The 16,549-nt window shown below is 37.3% G+C and overlaps 1 protein-coding gene across 1 annotated transcript in view; it reads right to left on the bottom strand.

The window, feature by feature from the left end:
• Positions 1 to 255: 255 nt before the first annotated feature.
• Positions 256 to 16,549, bottom strand: part of LOC124161400 (26S proteasome non-ATPase regulatory subunit 1) — a 36,835-nt gene continuing 20,541 nt past the window's right edge. Inside the window, exons 10-11 of the mRNA XM_046537718.1 lie at positions 4,218 to 4,433; positions 256 to 366 (exon numbers count right to left, since the gene is read on the bottom strand). Of these exons, the coding sequence (XP_046393674.1) occupies positions 256 to 366; positions 4,218 to 4,433 (327 nt within the window). The remainder of the gene's footprint in view (positions 367 to 4,217; positions 4,434 to 16,549) is intronic.

Consider the following 16,549-nt stretch of genomic DNA (forward strand, 5'->3'; position numbering starts at 1 on the left):
GAGACATTTGCGGGCGCATAGTATACCCAATGACCTACTCGAATTTTAGGTTACTAAGAGCATAAAAGATGCACAAACATTCGCGCATCCATTTCAGGCGACACACAGGGATAAATATTTGAAGGTAAAAAAATTTCAACCAAGGATACATCACTCGACAGCATGCGACACTTGAGAATGAGTTGCGAGTGGCGTGAACGAAAAAAGATATACGAGGCGAAGACTGAAATGCTCTGCGCTCTTATCCTCCAACTTCTACGACGAGAGCACGGGAATGGAATGAGAACTGAATGTCACCAACCTGAATAGAAGGAATCCTAGTCCGGTGACAGCAGCTCGGCGCACGTCATCGTTGACATCGGACACCTGGAAAACAAAATACGATGAATGCAATCAAATATATCAAAAATCGTCAGAGTTGCAATGGATGAAATATGACTAAACGACCCAAATCGGGCATTCCTCCAAGCATTACGGAGGTATTACCAATATCGTCATTTAAGCATTCAAAAGGATCGGTTTAGGTATGTATGCACGGACCATTTCCTCCTTCTTCTCGTCCTATTGTCACCCCTTCAAATTTGAACATCTCTCTTCAATTCTAAATCCAAATTTGACCAATGCATTCCTAAGCCAATGTTCAAATTAATGGCTAACAGGAGTGTTGCATTTATTATCTAACCAGCATTGTAAAAGGAATTCCATTTAAATTGCAGAAAGTTGGATTATAATATTTTTAACTTCGCAAGAGCTAACAAGGGTAAGGGTTCCACAAATGCTGTATCCATCTCACGTCGGTACCTCAACATTTTTTTCTCTTTAAAGCTGCAACCGCACCTCCTGCGTAACCTCAAATTTAAACAGACTGAATATAATTGCGTTTTTTAATTGACGCTTTGTCCCTGAGCAGGCTGTATATTTTGTCATCACGTAAACTACAGTTCCTTTTAAAAATTCACAAGTTCAAAGTAATTTCGCATCCACAGAACACCATTGAGCGGTCTCACAAAAATACTTCCCTAAAAGACGCAACTTTAAGATGATGAAAATACACAGTATTTATTCACGCTAAGTAACTACCTTTTTTTCTTTTCAACGCTGGCGTTTTAGGCTAAAAAGAAACGAGTCTTTGATGATTATAAAGGCATTCATAATTACATCTATCTACCACAACAAAGGCGCCAAAGAGCACTAATTTTTAACCGAAGGCGCTCACCTCAAAAAAATAATTGGATTCCAAAATACGTAACCATTTCATCCTTATCGAAAGGCTTTTCATCGAGCAATTGGATGAAACAAACGATTCGGAACGATCTTCTCGAAACTGAAAAAATACTGTTCCCGCAACTGACGCAAATGAGAAATCCAAGGATGCAGAAGCAATTACATCCTTTTCAAGACATTCCTTGAGCCCTAATGAACGCATTTCTGAAGCGAAACTCTCAACAAGTCGCAGATACCTAATTACTTCACTCTTTCATTCATTTGAGAGAGTGCAAAAGCAATGAGTACGTTGCTTGAAATTTCACATCCGAAAATTTCTTCGGCGTAATATTCGCTAATGTGGAACGTGTCACGTCAACGAATACAGTGAACGGCCTAGAATTTACGAGAGGGAAGAAGACGGCATGAATTTCAAGCACGAATATGTATTGTACTTATTTTAACGCAATTTAAAAAAAATTACTGGAAGTTTGAAATGCGGCGATTCCACACATACTTTGGATATACAACCTAGAACTTCCAACAGAAGACACTTAACATATGCATAGCATAATTGTTTTTCGTTACAATCCATAGCGTATCAGTAGTAGCCAAAGTGAGGCTCCTATCAGATTAGAGGTCTACGAATGCATGATAAGAAGTTCTTACACAGCACACTTTGACATAGCTCTTTAATAAGGCTACCACATTGACTAGGGCCTCAGTTGGGTCATAAAAATAGTACTCCTAGCTTCTCTACCGCCTGCCCTCATTAATAACAAAAACTGAGAAAAATTAAAATATGTACTGAAAAGTTCGATATAATGCACTGCATTGACGGAGGTGATCATATCACAGTATTACTTGCATAGATAAACTGATTAGTATTCCAACAGCGCCCAAATATCTAGACTAATCGCTCTATAAAATTCTATGCAAGACAGTTATCATAAAAAAATTACTTAAGTACTCCTGATGGCATTCTGTAAATATTTCCAACCGTGAAAAGTAACACGTCTTCTTGATACACTGACAAGTCCAAAATCGATAGAGGTAAAAACAAACTAGAAACAAACTTTAAAAGAGTTAATCCCTGAAAAATCTTCACAATCGATGAAACAGGATATCACCATCAATTAGCGATATGGAAAAGTGAGAAATACATAGACAATAACGGCAAAAAGCTATAATGAGACAGCACTTTGAAATAGAGTAAATCTTCCAGAACAAAATTCGCCGAAATAGATTATTTCACTATAAAACTCAATTTAAGCAGAGGAACTCATTAACTGAGACGTGTTTCAGATTGTTCCCACATAACAATGAACAATTAAAATTGAAACTCGCTTTCTCTCTCTACACAGGAATTTTCAATTGGCCATGAACACCCTGAGAATGTCTCCATAATGCCAAATGAACTATAAAAGATCCGATCACATAACAGGAAGTAAAATTACTATCGGACCATTCGGCTGAGAATGCTTTGAAATTTTACTACTGGAACAAAAATACTTGACCCCTCAATGTTAACACGGAATGAAAGGTCAGAAAATAAGGAACCTAGCCATTCACATACTACATAAAGAGTGCAGTCGATACGACCATTTGATACCACAGATAAGAGAAGAACAACACAAATCAAGGCCACCCCAAAAAGAACAATTATCCTGTCACTCGAACGAGAGAATTTTCATTACGCTAGACTTTTCGTAACACGATGAACAACTGAGGAAACGAGAATAACCTTGCCGTTAAGGGTAACTCAAAACATTCATCTACTTTAATTTCAGGACGCAATATCCCGAAGGGTTCTTAAATTAAATTTAAAAAAAAACAAACAGCGACCTTATCCGTTCGAAGGAAGGTGAAACGAAGGCGCAAGCTAAGGGTGATAATATGGCCTATGCGATATTAACCTCGGCAAGAAATTAGGAGCAGCAAGAGAAGATTTTAAGCTCACACAAGTCTGGAGGAAGATAAAATCCACCACAATCACAAGAACGTTTAATTAGCACTCGTTACGAGCTGGAGCTTTAATGTCGGATTACCTGGCACGAAACACTGGTAACTTAAACCACAAGAACCCATTCCCTAAAAAGCAGAATGACTGATGAGAATGATGGCTGAAAATGCTCGCGGTGAACATATGTGTAATGATAAAGCAAGGAGTCAACTCTTAATCGAGCACATACCTACGCATGTGTTTTTAGCTATTAAAAGCCTATCGCATGGATTAAGGAGACGATTTATACAAAACGGTTGGCCGCCGCGAGCTACATACACGAAAGACTGAAGAACTTAAATAGTGAATGAAAGGCTATATCGTACTTTTTTTCCTCAAAATGCAACGCATCAATAGCTATATTCAAGGTTATGACGCACATTATTTCATTCGAGTATTTAAAATTCTTTTAAAAAAAACCATATCCAAACATATCAGAGATTATGATATTTCTCTGAGTCACCTCCAACACTTTTAAATATTCTATTTGCGCTTGAATGCAGTGGATGTAAAATCATTTAAATCGACACAATATAATATCCTAAAGATTTAACCCCACATAACTTTTATTCATTAAAATAGGCTAGCTACCGAAATCCGATTATCGACATCCCTCGCTTTTCCTTGATGACCGAACTGATTCCCTTAGGCAAAAGAAGTACAAAATGATGGATACATTTTCATTATTCAAAACTAAATATTCAGCAAAGATGGAAGAAAGTGTTGAATACCGAAATCAGCGCAATAAATGCTTCAATTCCATCCTAATGCTGACCACCGTGTACGGATTCTAATTAATTGATCGTACTAACTAAATTATAACCACAATTATACGCGCTAATGATAAATATTTATGTTCTTAATTACCAAACAAAAGGGAACATACAACAAGGCTTTCAGGATGATTCCAAAACAATGAAGACTTTCCAGAAATTTAAAAATTATGAAAATTCCATGCTTCTCCGGTTTCCTTCACGATTAATTGTTCTTAAATATATGATTTTATACTTACTGCGACGTGGAGAAGTTTCCGGATGGCCCTGTTGTTTCCCGTGCCACAGAATGCCATGGCGAGCGTATACATTCCCGAACGTCTAAGGATGGGGTCTTTGTCTCTGGACAATGAGGTCACGAGGGGGTCAGCCTCCTCCAGGCGGCCGTACGTTGTGAGGGCTATGCCGACGGCCAAACCACGGAGAATCTTCTCGTGCTGGGTCTCCTGTGCGTACTGCAATGAAAGAAAGAAACACCGTTTAACACAAAGATGCGATCATTTTTATAGTGTGCAAAATGAAGAAAGCGTACATGTTTCAATTTTATCTTAGATATTGCACGTATTCACCCTATATTTGAATATTTACTCATTACGCGTCGTTTTCGGGATTTATCGGCAAGCAGTGGCGCAGCGAGGGGGGGGGGTGGTTGGGGGATAAAACCCCTTCCAGAGCTCAGAGAAATGTTTAAATTTATTCCATTTTATTTAATTGGTTAAATATTACTTATAGAATGGTGTAAGGATTAATAAAATGCCCCTCAGAAAGCCGTAAAATTCACCAGTTTGAACCATTTATCCTAAAAATTTTCTGAGGGGAGGGCACCCGCACCGAGGCGAGTATTACTTATATCCCAGGCCCCCCACTATAAGCTGCGCCTAAAACCCACCCTAGCCTTAATTCCAAGCTGCGCGCCTGTTGGCAAGATAATCATCCATTTTTTGTAGAGCACATAAACATTTACATATTTTTGAAGACTTATTAAGATGACTTTAAATCTTAACAGAATCCGTCCATTCATTTTAAGAGAATAGTTAGTACTTACTTTGGTTGGGCAATGGACTGAGCTCTTTGCTTTAATCGAAGTATTGTAAGTGATGAACATAAAAAGAAGCAGTTGAACCTTTAGGATTCGAGTAACGCTTGCGAGTCAACTTTAGTAGAATCTTTAATCGGTAAAGCAATGTTGCCATATGTATATCATCCGGATGTTGGGAAATTTGTACGTCAGGGTTTGTACCCGTCGTATCATAAAGTCATTCTTTTTGAGGAGTTTGACCTTAAGTATCAATTATGTTCTATTTTAAAGACGCTATTGGAAAAGATAAGAGTTTACCGCTCCCATGATATGCGAAACGGGGCGCTTGATAAAATTCACTGGTTTGATTACATATGTGTCTAATTACGACGATATATAAAAGATCAGGCTGCTCTTTATCCAGGCGGACACGCCGTTTTGGGAAGGAGGTATCAGGAGATAGATCATATTAGAACGATTGCATTCCCAAAGTACTGAACAAAGGTGAGGTTACTGAATATTAAAAAGTGTGTTGTCCAACCATCCTCAAACTTAGCCTATGAAATGAAATAAAATGTATTCAATATTTTGGGTACATACCCCTAAGAACAACAGATACATAAAGCAACATGACATTTTGGGTTCATAGTAAGAAAAAACAACACTCAAAACATAATATATAATGAATAATGAAGAATAGACGTTTACGTACTCTTAACATGACCGTGACATAAAGTAAAAATTAATTATTTCATTACTGATGTAGCAGACATTTATAACATTTGCAATTGAAAGATTTCATAGCCGTACAATTTTTTAAACCGTTATGAATTTTATTCCTAACTAACAGTAAACTTAGCCTATATTATATCTTATATGATTATTCTTCTTTCATCGCACAACTTCTTTCCAGAAATCTTTCCAGGTTGTTGGGTCAAATTTCTGGAACGAGTTGCCTAAAAATGTGAAAGAAATTCGGTCTCTGAAATTATTTAAGTCAAAGGTCTATAGCTTATTGCTTACCGCCACGCTGTAATTTTGATTGTAAATTGTATGTCTTACCGTTGTATACATTGTATAAAACTTGTATCATTGATTGGATATTGTCTAATATTTTTTTTCTCTTTTACTGCCCACAATGAGTAATTGAGCAAATATATTGAAGTATGTATATATGCTTTGTAAATTGTTTTGTTCTTAGAGGACATCAGTCCTAGAATAATAAATAATCTTTCTATCATTCCATCTATTATTAATATACTATTTTACTGCATAAGATAATTAAGACTATTTTCAACTCAAGCCGTATCATTAAAATTAGAACACGGCGTTTTTCTCACTCAACAGTATGGAAGGTAAAATTCTTCACATGGAATTCCACACACAGCTAGTTAATTATCACAAAAGGGTAACAGACCGTGGCCCACGTTGAAGGGTTTACATGGGGTTTCACAACGCCGCACATAGGCCTTCGGAGAATCCGATGGAAAGATCGATAGTTGAGGAAAGTTAGGAGATTAAAACCCATTGTCCGGAGAAGCGGTAGGGTCCACCACCACACATGAACGAAGCCCGAAAATTCAATGGTAATAAGGAGATTGGGTCCAAGCTGCCACTCCACTACCTTTGCCACAAGGCCAATAAGGGACAATGGCAGCCTTATATCTGGACATAACCTCAGCATAAGGTAGGCAAGAAACATCTACCAAAGTAGCAAACAATGATTGAATCAAGAATTTAAATACTGAAAGCGGGTCATGCCATAAGAAGTCAGCACATGGTTCAACCTGGCCTTCTCCGATTCCTTTCAAAATTTGTCGATCGAGTGACTCTTAAGAGTAATGAAAAAAATCAAAAATAATGAATTTCACGGCAATTAAAATTATTGAATTTTTACGAATTTTATAACAAGGTTATATAAAATCAAAATTGGCAAATAGCGTGACTCATAATATTCCGCGGCGAGGTTCAGACGACTCCGTTCATCATGGGTTTCATCACGTATTGATTTATTCCTTGACGACAGTTTCTCTGGTACTTATGATATTTCTATAGGATATAACAATTGATTGGGGTGCTAAAATGCATTTTTATCAAAAAACTAAAGGGGTGATTTGAGATATCAATGATCAAGTATTAAATCATTAACCTAGGATACCAAAGCTCAAACAAATGGCTCACTTATACCCATAATAAATACCTACCCATTCGCTCCCTTCCTCGCAACCCTACATTAATCTCCCTTCTTTCATGGAAGTAAAAATAAAGAGCCTTCAGTCCACAATCTTCGGCTGACTAATTCATTAATTGAGTGTAAAACTAAGTGAATTTATTTTTTCCACCACTCGCAAAGGTCACTAAATTTACCAAATTTTGAAAAGAATCGGAGAGGATTAGGTAGAAAATGCCACTTAATTGTGATGAGTTGACGTGGAATGACCCAGGCAGAATGAATTGGACAAAAGCATTATAAATATACACCAAACCCCTACACAGAGCCTATGGTCAATATTGATAATTTACCTTGAAATTAAAATCTGTATAATTATCCCACTAAGTCACGAATTAAAGATCCTTCACAGATTCCGCACAGAAACATCATTGAAAATATAATAAGTCCCAACGTTTCCACATCATTCTCAGGTCTTACTTGAGAATTCCATTCATGATGGAGCAGATGCACTACATATCACCTAAAACGTCTGCTTTAAAGAATATAGGGAGGATAACATAAACAGCTCTCTGAAAGCATTTCAAGATATGAACAGCTTCAGAGGTTGAATACCTTAATACGCATGCATGTATACGAAATTTGAGGATGTGCGTACACAACTGCGTGAATTATGTGTTTAACCACCCATCCAAACTGAATATTAATCCATGGCGTCCGCCTATAATACAGGCAGCCAGACATTGAACATTTAATATTAATATCAATATAAAATACCGAGAAATACGATTTTAAGTCGATCATTACTGTAATCAGTAAGCCACATCCCACGAAGCTTACTAACCCTATCCATAAAAGACGAAGCTTATCACGAGGAAACAGCTCGGGAAGAGGATATTCCAGATTTGAAATAGTCCGAAGGTTTAACCGCAAGGGTGGAAGGTGGCAGGTGGTTATAAGGATGGGGAGACTGACGACCCCGGCCTATGGGGCGAGAGGATACGAGGTGAAAACGGTATTGATTGAATACCCGATAACGGCATCAGCCCAGAATCGAGAATAACTAGAAAGGGCGAAGCCAGAGCATCGCCTATCACTTTCTCATCATCCATAATTAATACCACCATCATCCTTCCTGGACCCTGCGGAAACGTTTCCGAAGCTACGGTACAAATAAAAGGAAAATTCCGATAGACCAGGGACTATAACGACCATATACTTGAACAAGTTAACGAGATTTTCTTGATTTATCACCTTGAAAAACCTTCCATCGTGTTATAGCAGTTAGGTCGTTTATAAATACACCTTTTCAAGCACAAAAAAGTTGCGAATAAATAATCACTCAACGAAGGAACCGCTATTCACACAAATTAATAATGCATATCAACGCAAATCACGAACATATTCACTTTTAGATCTTGGGAATGATGTCTCCTCAAAAAGCTTAAACTCTGTAAAAAAAAAAAATGGGTGGGTATGCTCTCGAATTTAGTCATGTAACCATCTCAAACTTTCAAAATTCTAAGTTGATTGGTTAACAAAATTATGAGGCGAGAAAATAATGATCGCTGACATCTTCGCTGCCCGTTCACGACGTCAAATACAAACGGGATGCGATTAATTTTTTAAATTACTTTTTTGCCCTACCTTCTTAGCATGTTTTGAATAAGATCCTGATTTTAAGAACCTAATCGAGGAATCCATTCAAAATATCACCCCCATAAGATTTATATCTCAATATATCCTGATACATAATATTTTAGAGACAATAATTATGCCAGGTGGTTTTCAATCGGGAATCGGTAACTTAGGATGCGCTGAAGGTATCCACGATAATTAAGGATGGATTTTGGTAAATCGCAGCGTGAAGAAACTTCAACGATGGATAACAGAGTGACATAACTGTTTAAGAATACCTCTAGCTTCCTCCGCTTCATTTTCATATACACTGCCCTGGCGTTAGTGACATTTAGTGTCTTTCCCTCCCTTAAACGACTTTTCAACCACTTCAGCATACATTCTCTTATCCGTTGACAACGATCATGTGCGTGCAAAATTCTACCCTTAAGATACCGAGGATTTGACAAAGCCCAATAGAAAAAATAAATACTTAATACCCAAGACCCTACTCACTCATCTGGTGGGCAGAGAAACTGTTACTAATTCAGATATACTGTCGTAGCACCCAATTTTCAAGAGTCGCGATTACGAGTGCGAATCAATATGCTTATTTTAATAAATACAATGCGAACTATAAACTATTCAGACTGATAGTGTAAAACATTTTCCAGTAGTCTGGATTAGAATTGCGAAAACGAAGAACATTTAATTAAGCTGGTGCTATTGCCGTTCAGGAAAATTAAGTTCCGACAACTACCGAGGATTAAAACTATGCATCACACTGAAACCAACTTAAGAACGTTAGCCAGACACATTTTAATAAGGATGCCTCCAAAATAATTTCGCCACATCCAACTGAAGCAGTTGAAGTTGGGCAAATAAAAAACTAAGTAAGAGAAATGATATTATCAAAGTATTTTACCCGCTAAGGTAGGATCACATGGAGCCTTTTTACAAATATTCCCGTCCGGTCCCGCATCCCTCATCCAATTCCCTTTCCAATTCACAGTAAGGCCTCTTCTCTTTCATTCCATCTAGAAATCCTATTCCCCCTCTCGCTTGCCAAGCAACCTTCCCTCTATCGCGGTTTTTAGCGTTCTCTCACCGCTAAGAAGTAGGGTGAAACTTGATGACAAAATAACTTCATATCAAATCCCTTGAGTGAATTCGAAATAATATACGAACACGCAGATAAGATTTCAATTAACGCTAGGCCCCAGGGAGAAACATTTTCGATGAGGAAAAAATACATACACCTACTATTCGCAGCCATAAATTATAGAATTTCGGGACCGCGACCGCCCTGAGATCCCATAAACATTTTACCACACCATCCCATGAAGTGACACAATTTATTCAAAATTATCTCACAGCTTTTGCTGACACTTGAGTGATTGATAGCTGGGGGCTTTGGGCCGATTTTTTTTGTTTCTGAATATATTCCAGGCAGATCGATAATTTTCGGTCGAGAAAAATGTAAATGCTGGGGGTGGTACTAATAGATTAGGAAACACTGATCTACTGAGGCGTTAAGTCCAACTCGTGTCCAGAATAAAATTGCGAACTTGAGTACGATAAATAACACAGCAGTTCCACCATTTCACTTCATTTCCCATCAATGTCAACTCCAAAGCAAACCAAAAATCCTGAATGTATACAATTCCTCATTCAAAAATGGGCAATGGAATAATTTAACGTTAAAAATTTATATTTCAGAAATTTTCAAGCAGAGGACAAAAAGACCAATAACCTGGAGTGAAAAATTTCCAAGCTTTCTACACAGCAAAGGGAAATGAGCATTAGAGGCAAAGAATGAAAAGGTATAACAATACCGCAGCAAGACCTCACAATATAATATTATGTGACAAGGAAAATTAGAGGAAAATTGCATCAAAACTGCACTACATTGGGCACTGCAGTGGAATTTTTCTGTGAAAGTGAAAAGGCCTATGCGTATCTTAAGTATGTATAATGAATTTTCATAGACTTGGTAATTATTCGTTCACGGATCAATGATAATTATTAATCTTTGAATTATTAATAAAGGTGAAAATTCACCTTAAATGCCCACTCCAGTGTGGCCGTAGGTGTTTCTGACATTATTTGGATATACAGGATATCAATGGAACACAGCTATCAACTCTTATTAACATCCAATGGAGTGCATCGGAATCGTAACGGCCATACTCGTCCACGTTATAAGAAATGGTACACAAAAAACTACTCAGCTCAGTGAAAAGGCATACTGGATACAAAACGATTATCCCCACACTTTATTATTACCATCTACGACGTTAAGTGGTATGCGCGGAAAGGATTCCAAAAATACATTATAAACACAGGAGAACAATGGCACAGTGAAAAGTTCGCTGTTTTTTTTTACCGAAATCAAAATTCAGAAAAACGGATTCCAATGCATTAATAAATCGGGCAGGCCTAAACAGAGGTAAGTTTCTCATGCATTTCATATAACCTGTGCAAGTTTATGCACAACTCGTTTAATACTGTAGCGATTCATGATAGAATAAACAAATTATTTATATCTATATACACTTAATTTAATAACAAAGCAAGAAAGTTTTTCTCCAACCAAGGAATCAATTCATAAACAGCGAAGGAATATTTTAAGGCAATACAGACTCAAAGCCGCTGTCACCTCAGAGATACGTATCTTTATTTAACTTTTTCATTCAGGTGTGACGTACACGGATCTTTGCACTCAAATCCAGGATTAAATTCAGAGAGAGCCTTGAATTCGTGATACATAATTTAATAGACACTCAACTTGAAAGAAACAAGATAAAGGGAAATTTTCGTTCAACTTGGCGGTACCCCACACACTTCCATTATCGTCACTAACTCGATTCAAATTTATTCCGCAGCACCCTAAATTGATAACGTCATTTTTAAAGAGTATTTCTAGCTCTCGATCAAAGGAGCAGCGAGCGGAATATCAAATTATTAATTTTTCTACCACTGCCCTGCAACATTCCACCAACAACAGCATTGAAATTTCAAGTTACATATAGGGATACGCAATATACACGACCATGCGGAACTTGTGTCATAACGGGATGCGCAATGCATTAATTCATGCAGCTTCGAATATTTGAGTATACTATACGGACCAGTACCGGTAGTATGAATCTAGAATCTCCGAATAAAGTCAACTTTTTGCGGAAAGATGTCGTCGAACAACATATCGAATGATAAACGTATCATATTTCCCACAAATTTTATAATAACAGCTGACTACACATGCTTCGATTGTTAAACAACCACAAATACCTGATGATGATTGTGTGACAATCGAAACACGTGCAATAAACTTTGATAATAAAATTAGTGAGCAATACGATACACCTTGTTCATCATTCTAATGTCCGGTTGCTTCACTATTTTTGCTCCCGAACATTAGACCTTCTTCCTCAAACGCTCCTTTCTTATTACGATATTCAACTTTTTCGAAGGATTTTTGGGTAAGCATTTTTTTGAAGTCATACAGATTGCAAAACTTTGTTTGAGGTCATATAGAATGCAAAACCCCTTAATTTTCAAATAATCAGCGATACCGGAAGACATTATTTTAAGAAAGGAATATTTGATAAATGCAAGGCATTGTGAATGATAAAAACTGCCATGAATTCGCACCTGATTGGCAGAACCAAAGTCTGAAATGTAAGCTATGACGGCGAGTGAAGGAGGACGGTATTCCTTAACCCGTGCTTGAGATGGATTGTTTCCGGGGACGAAATATCAATTTATCAATCCCTCATTACAAGAATATATTATCTCAATTACCGCAAATTACCATCACAACAAACAAATGAGTTAGAAATATAATTCCGAATAAATTTTCACCTTCCGCACTTCACAAAATAATAAAGCGAACATCACTTCCGCGGATACCACGGTAATAAATTTCACTCTGCAAGCTGGAAACGCGTTCCAAAGCAAGGCGCATTCCGCCAAGACGACGTTTCCATCCGCACTTGTCTTCAAGATACTCCGCACCATGCATCGATTGACAAGGACAGACGTGCGCATTCAATCGTACCCCAACTTGTCACCTGCAGGTCCGCTGTCGTCGACGAAGGAAAGACTGAGATACGGGAAGGTTCCTCCTCCGTAGGACTTACAAAATTCAGACGCATCATAATCTTCGGCTTGAGTAAAAAAAATGGTAATTCAAGGTGTCCAGCCAATCAAAGCAGAAGATTTCACGCATAATTCACGGTTTTCCACGTTTTTTTACAAAATTCCAGGTTAATCTTACGTGATTACTTCTATGGATAAGAATTTAAAAACACCCAATAATACTTCAATACTTTAAACTAATATTATTTTATATTATTTAACTTTGATGCATTAATTATATAAACTAGTATTATTTATGCCTATTTATTAGCAGGTCAGTTAACACACATTGCATGCAAAATTAAAATTTATTAAGAAGCTGCTTCGACCTCCTAAGTAGACGCCACCTAGAATTGATGACACCTAGAATTCCATTCTTCGTGTTTTTGAATCTTACTTGAGACAAGAGTGCTAGACATTTCGAGTCTGTTGTCTTGTCTGACATTCCACGTTTCGATGCGGTTGTAAAAATTCCACTAAGGTACTGCGCTTAAAATTACGCCAAACTTTAAGGCCAGAAAATGGGCGTCGTACTGGCATAAAAATTATGTGAAAGATTTTGAAAATCCAGGTTGGAGCAAAAATTCATGCATAATTCCAGGGACTACAAATTAATGCACGATTCCGGATTTTTCCGGTCGCTGGACACCCTGAAATTCTATATGCCTACAGGAAGAATAGATTTTAGAACTGAAATGATCCAACTTCTTCATCTCGTTGATAAAATAGCTTTAGCAACGCGCATCGACTTGCATCACGCCCGTCTCTTCCAACTGATGGCTTTAGAGGACGCATCGCACCCACTCGATCGGTCATTTTTTCACGCTTTACGAACTTATTTCTTTATTAAACTAAAGCAATAATCTTGAAATGTTGAGGGCACGTAGAGAAGGCCCTTATCGATATACTCCCGTATCTCAAATATGGTTTTACAATATTGCGATAAAAAGCGTGGAATCCGTCAAAACCAGGAATGTAGTGACACGCAAAATTTCTAAAAGGCATGTAGGAAGGAAAAGTAAGAAAGACAATATTTTCACTTATTAAGAACTCGTGATCAGAAAACTTGAGCGGAAGTATCAACTGAAGTCGCCAGTCGCTAGCACTAAATTTCTTGCATGGAAGTAAGACTGTGTCATGAACTGCATGCAGATGATGTGTAAGTGCACATATGTTAAACTCGTTCGTTGTGATGCAGAGCCCATGCATGAGCATTCACATTTGAAAAACTCAGTCATGAGACTAACTCTCCTCAAAATTTAATTCCCCGTAAATGTAGGACTTAAGTTGAACAACTATCGCCGAATAACTCCATTAAACCAGCTAACTTACAAATTACTCAACTAAAATTTTATATCCACCATTGAAACTATAAGCCAGCGACGAAGTATTACGCATGGATTAATTTCATAAATCGTCATCACGAGAGAACTCGAATTACGGTAAATTATTCTCTCATTTGATTTTGGGAATTCGTTTCATTCTCGCAGTTGTTACATGAAGATTTTTACATTGAACGCAACTCACATACTAAGAATAATAATATTTTTTTACCTTGTTGAGGGGAAAGTTTGCATTTCAAAACATCTCTCGTGCACGTGACTTTAGTGCAATTACATGGCTTTCTGAAAAAAGTCCAAGAGTCAACATCGGCAGATTATATCAACTTTACGGATAAATACGATAAAATAAAAAGTATTACAGTAAAATTAAAATTGAAAATTCTCCATCGCATGTGAAACTATTCTTTCCAAGTTGTACAAACAACCCTTATTGGACAACTAAATATAACTGAATTTGTATAACTGAATAGGTAAATGAACCATCACTTAGAAAAAGTTACTAATTTTACGCACTAAAAAATTCAAATTATGACCTGGTTATCCTTTCGTACAACATCATCACATTGGTCGTAGAAGAATAAAATAAGCCAAATATTAACGAAAGGGCGTTGATGAAATAAACGTTACTCGGGTCACAATTTAAGTTATTTTTCGTGGAACTGGCAAGTGTTTGTTCTCTTAGTGACGGTAATGGTACGTTTCCACAGGATAATTCCATAATCGTCCGAAATTTGTCATCTATGTATCATAAATGGTCTGCCGAAAATGAAGTATTTACAGAAAAGTTCATTAGTAAAATGAAACCAACTTTACGATAATTTTAATAATGATAAGTCCCATAATATCAACACATCATGCACACTCGAGATTTTTTAATTTCATTTGAAAGGATTAATACTATAATATCACAGATAAACAAATGCTAATACTTAGTACTAAAACAAAAGTGCGGCACACTACTATCCAAGATACCAGATAGTCAAAATCCCATGACGAGATTTTTAAGACTGATGCAAACGTCCTCGGTGAGTGAAGATAAATGTATAGCTGCATACGCTAGTCGCGGGCCGGACATTACCCAAGGAAATTCCTCAAACAAAGCAAATTCACACAATACGCACGCGGCCTCGTCTTCTTGACACATTCAATGCATTCATTCCGCCTTCTATCTCTAGCACCTGCCTGCATTTCATACCATCAACAAGTCCAAAGCCTTTCTCCGGTAGACATCGAGTAACGACTGACATAGTGTTTCAAAAAATCAATTAATGCACGAAAGGCAAATTCCATGCATTAACAAGTATAATACGATGAAAATGAGGAAATTAATCAACCACCGTCGTTCAGGATACAGTATCGTTCACTTTTCTCTAAATATAATACTCATTAGGAGGCTGATGAAAAGCAACCTTTTAGAAACAAAGATCTCTGGCATAGGGCAATCGCATACAGCACACAGTGAATTGATAGAAAAATACACGATGATCGACATTCATGTGCATGGAGAATGTGCATAAGGGTTATGACTTTTTTGTAACCCTTTCTTCCTGTGCTATAAATTGATGGAACTTTTGTTCAAAAGCGAAGTAAAAAAGATTATTTCTATTTAGTTTTTGAAAAAGGTCACCCCCAACCCAAAAAAACTATTTTTACCATAACAACGTATGAGGCGAAAAAAATCATTTTGTAGCATTTTTTAATTAAATTACAAATTAAATCATAATGATGCTATTTTATAACACTTATGAAGCAACAAACATCTGTTCAGCGGGGTAGCGGGGTCCGGACCAACCACCGAAATATAAAACACAATCTTTCCTTTATAAAAGAAAACAATATAATGAAAAATCATAAATTTACAAAAGATTTCTTTGACGAATGAAGTTTTTTCGATGATAAAAAGTGTTAAAAGTAGTTTAAAACCCTCTACTTAGTACCCTGTTTTTCAAAAATTTCCCTCCCCCGGTTTCGGACCTGAAACTGAAACCCTCGCTTTCGGAGTAGTTTCAGTAAAATGGAGTAGTTAAATGACTACCATTAAATTGTAGTTTCAAATTGCCAGGCTTTAAAAAAACTTACTTCAGCTTATTATTCTCTGACATTGTAATCGGTTACCCAGAGCGGGCCCGCAAAATTTATACTCCTGAGGGCCGGGAACCAAGTCCGAGACTTTTACGCCCGTGCCTCTCAGTAGGAGAAGGACAGAGGAAGAAAAAGGGGAAAGGAGGCACCGCCGCGATAAGGAGCCCGACGACGCCGCAAGGTTGGGATAGGGAAGGAAGG

Source organism: Ischnura elegans, chromosome 6, assembly GCF_921293095.1.
Source record: "Ischnura elegans chromosome 6, ioIscEleg1.1, whole genome shotgun sequence".
Classification (NCBI taxonomy): Eukaryota; Metazoa; Arthropoda; class Insecta; order Odonata; family Coenagrionidae; genus Ischnura; species Ischnura elegans.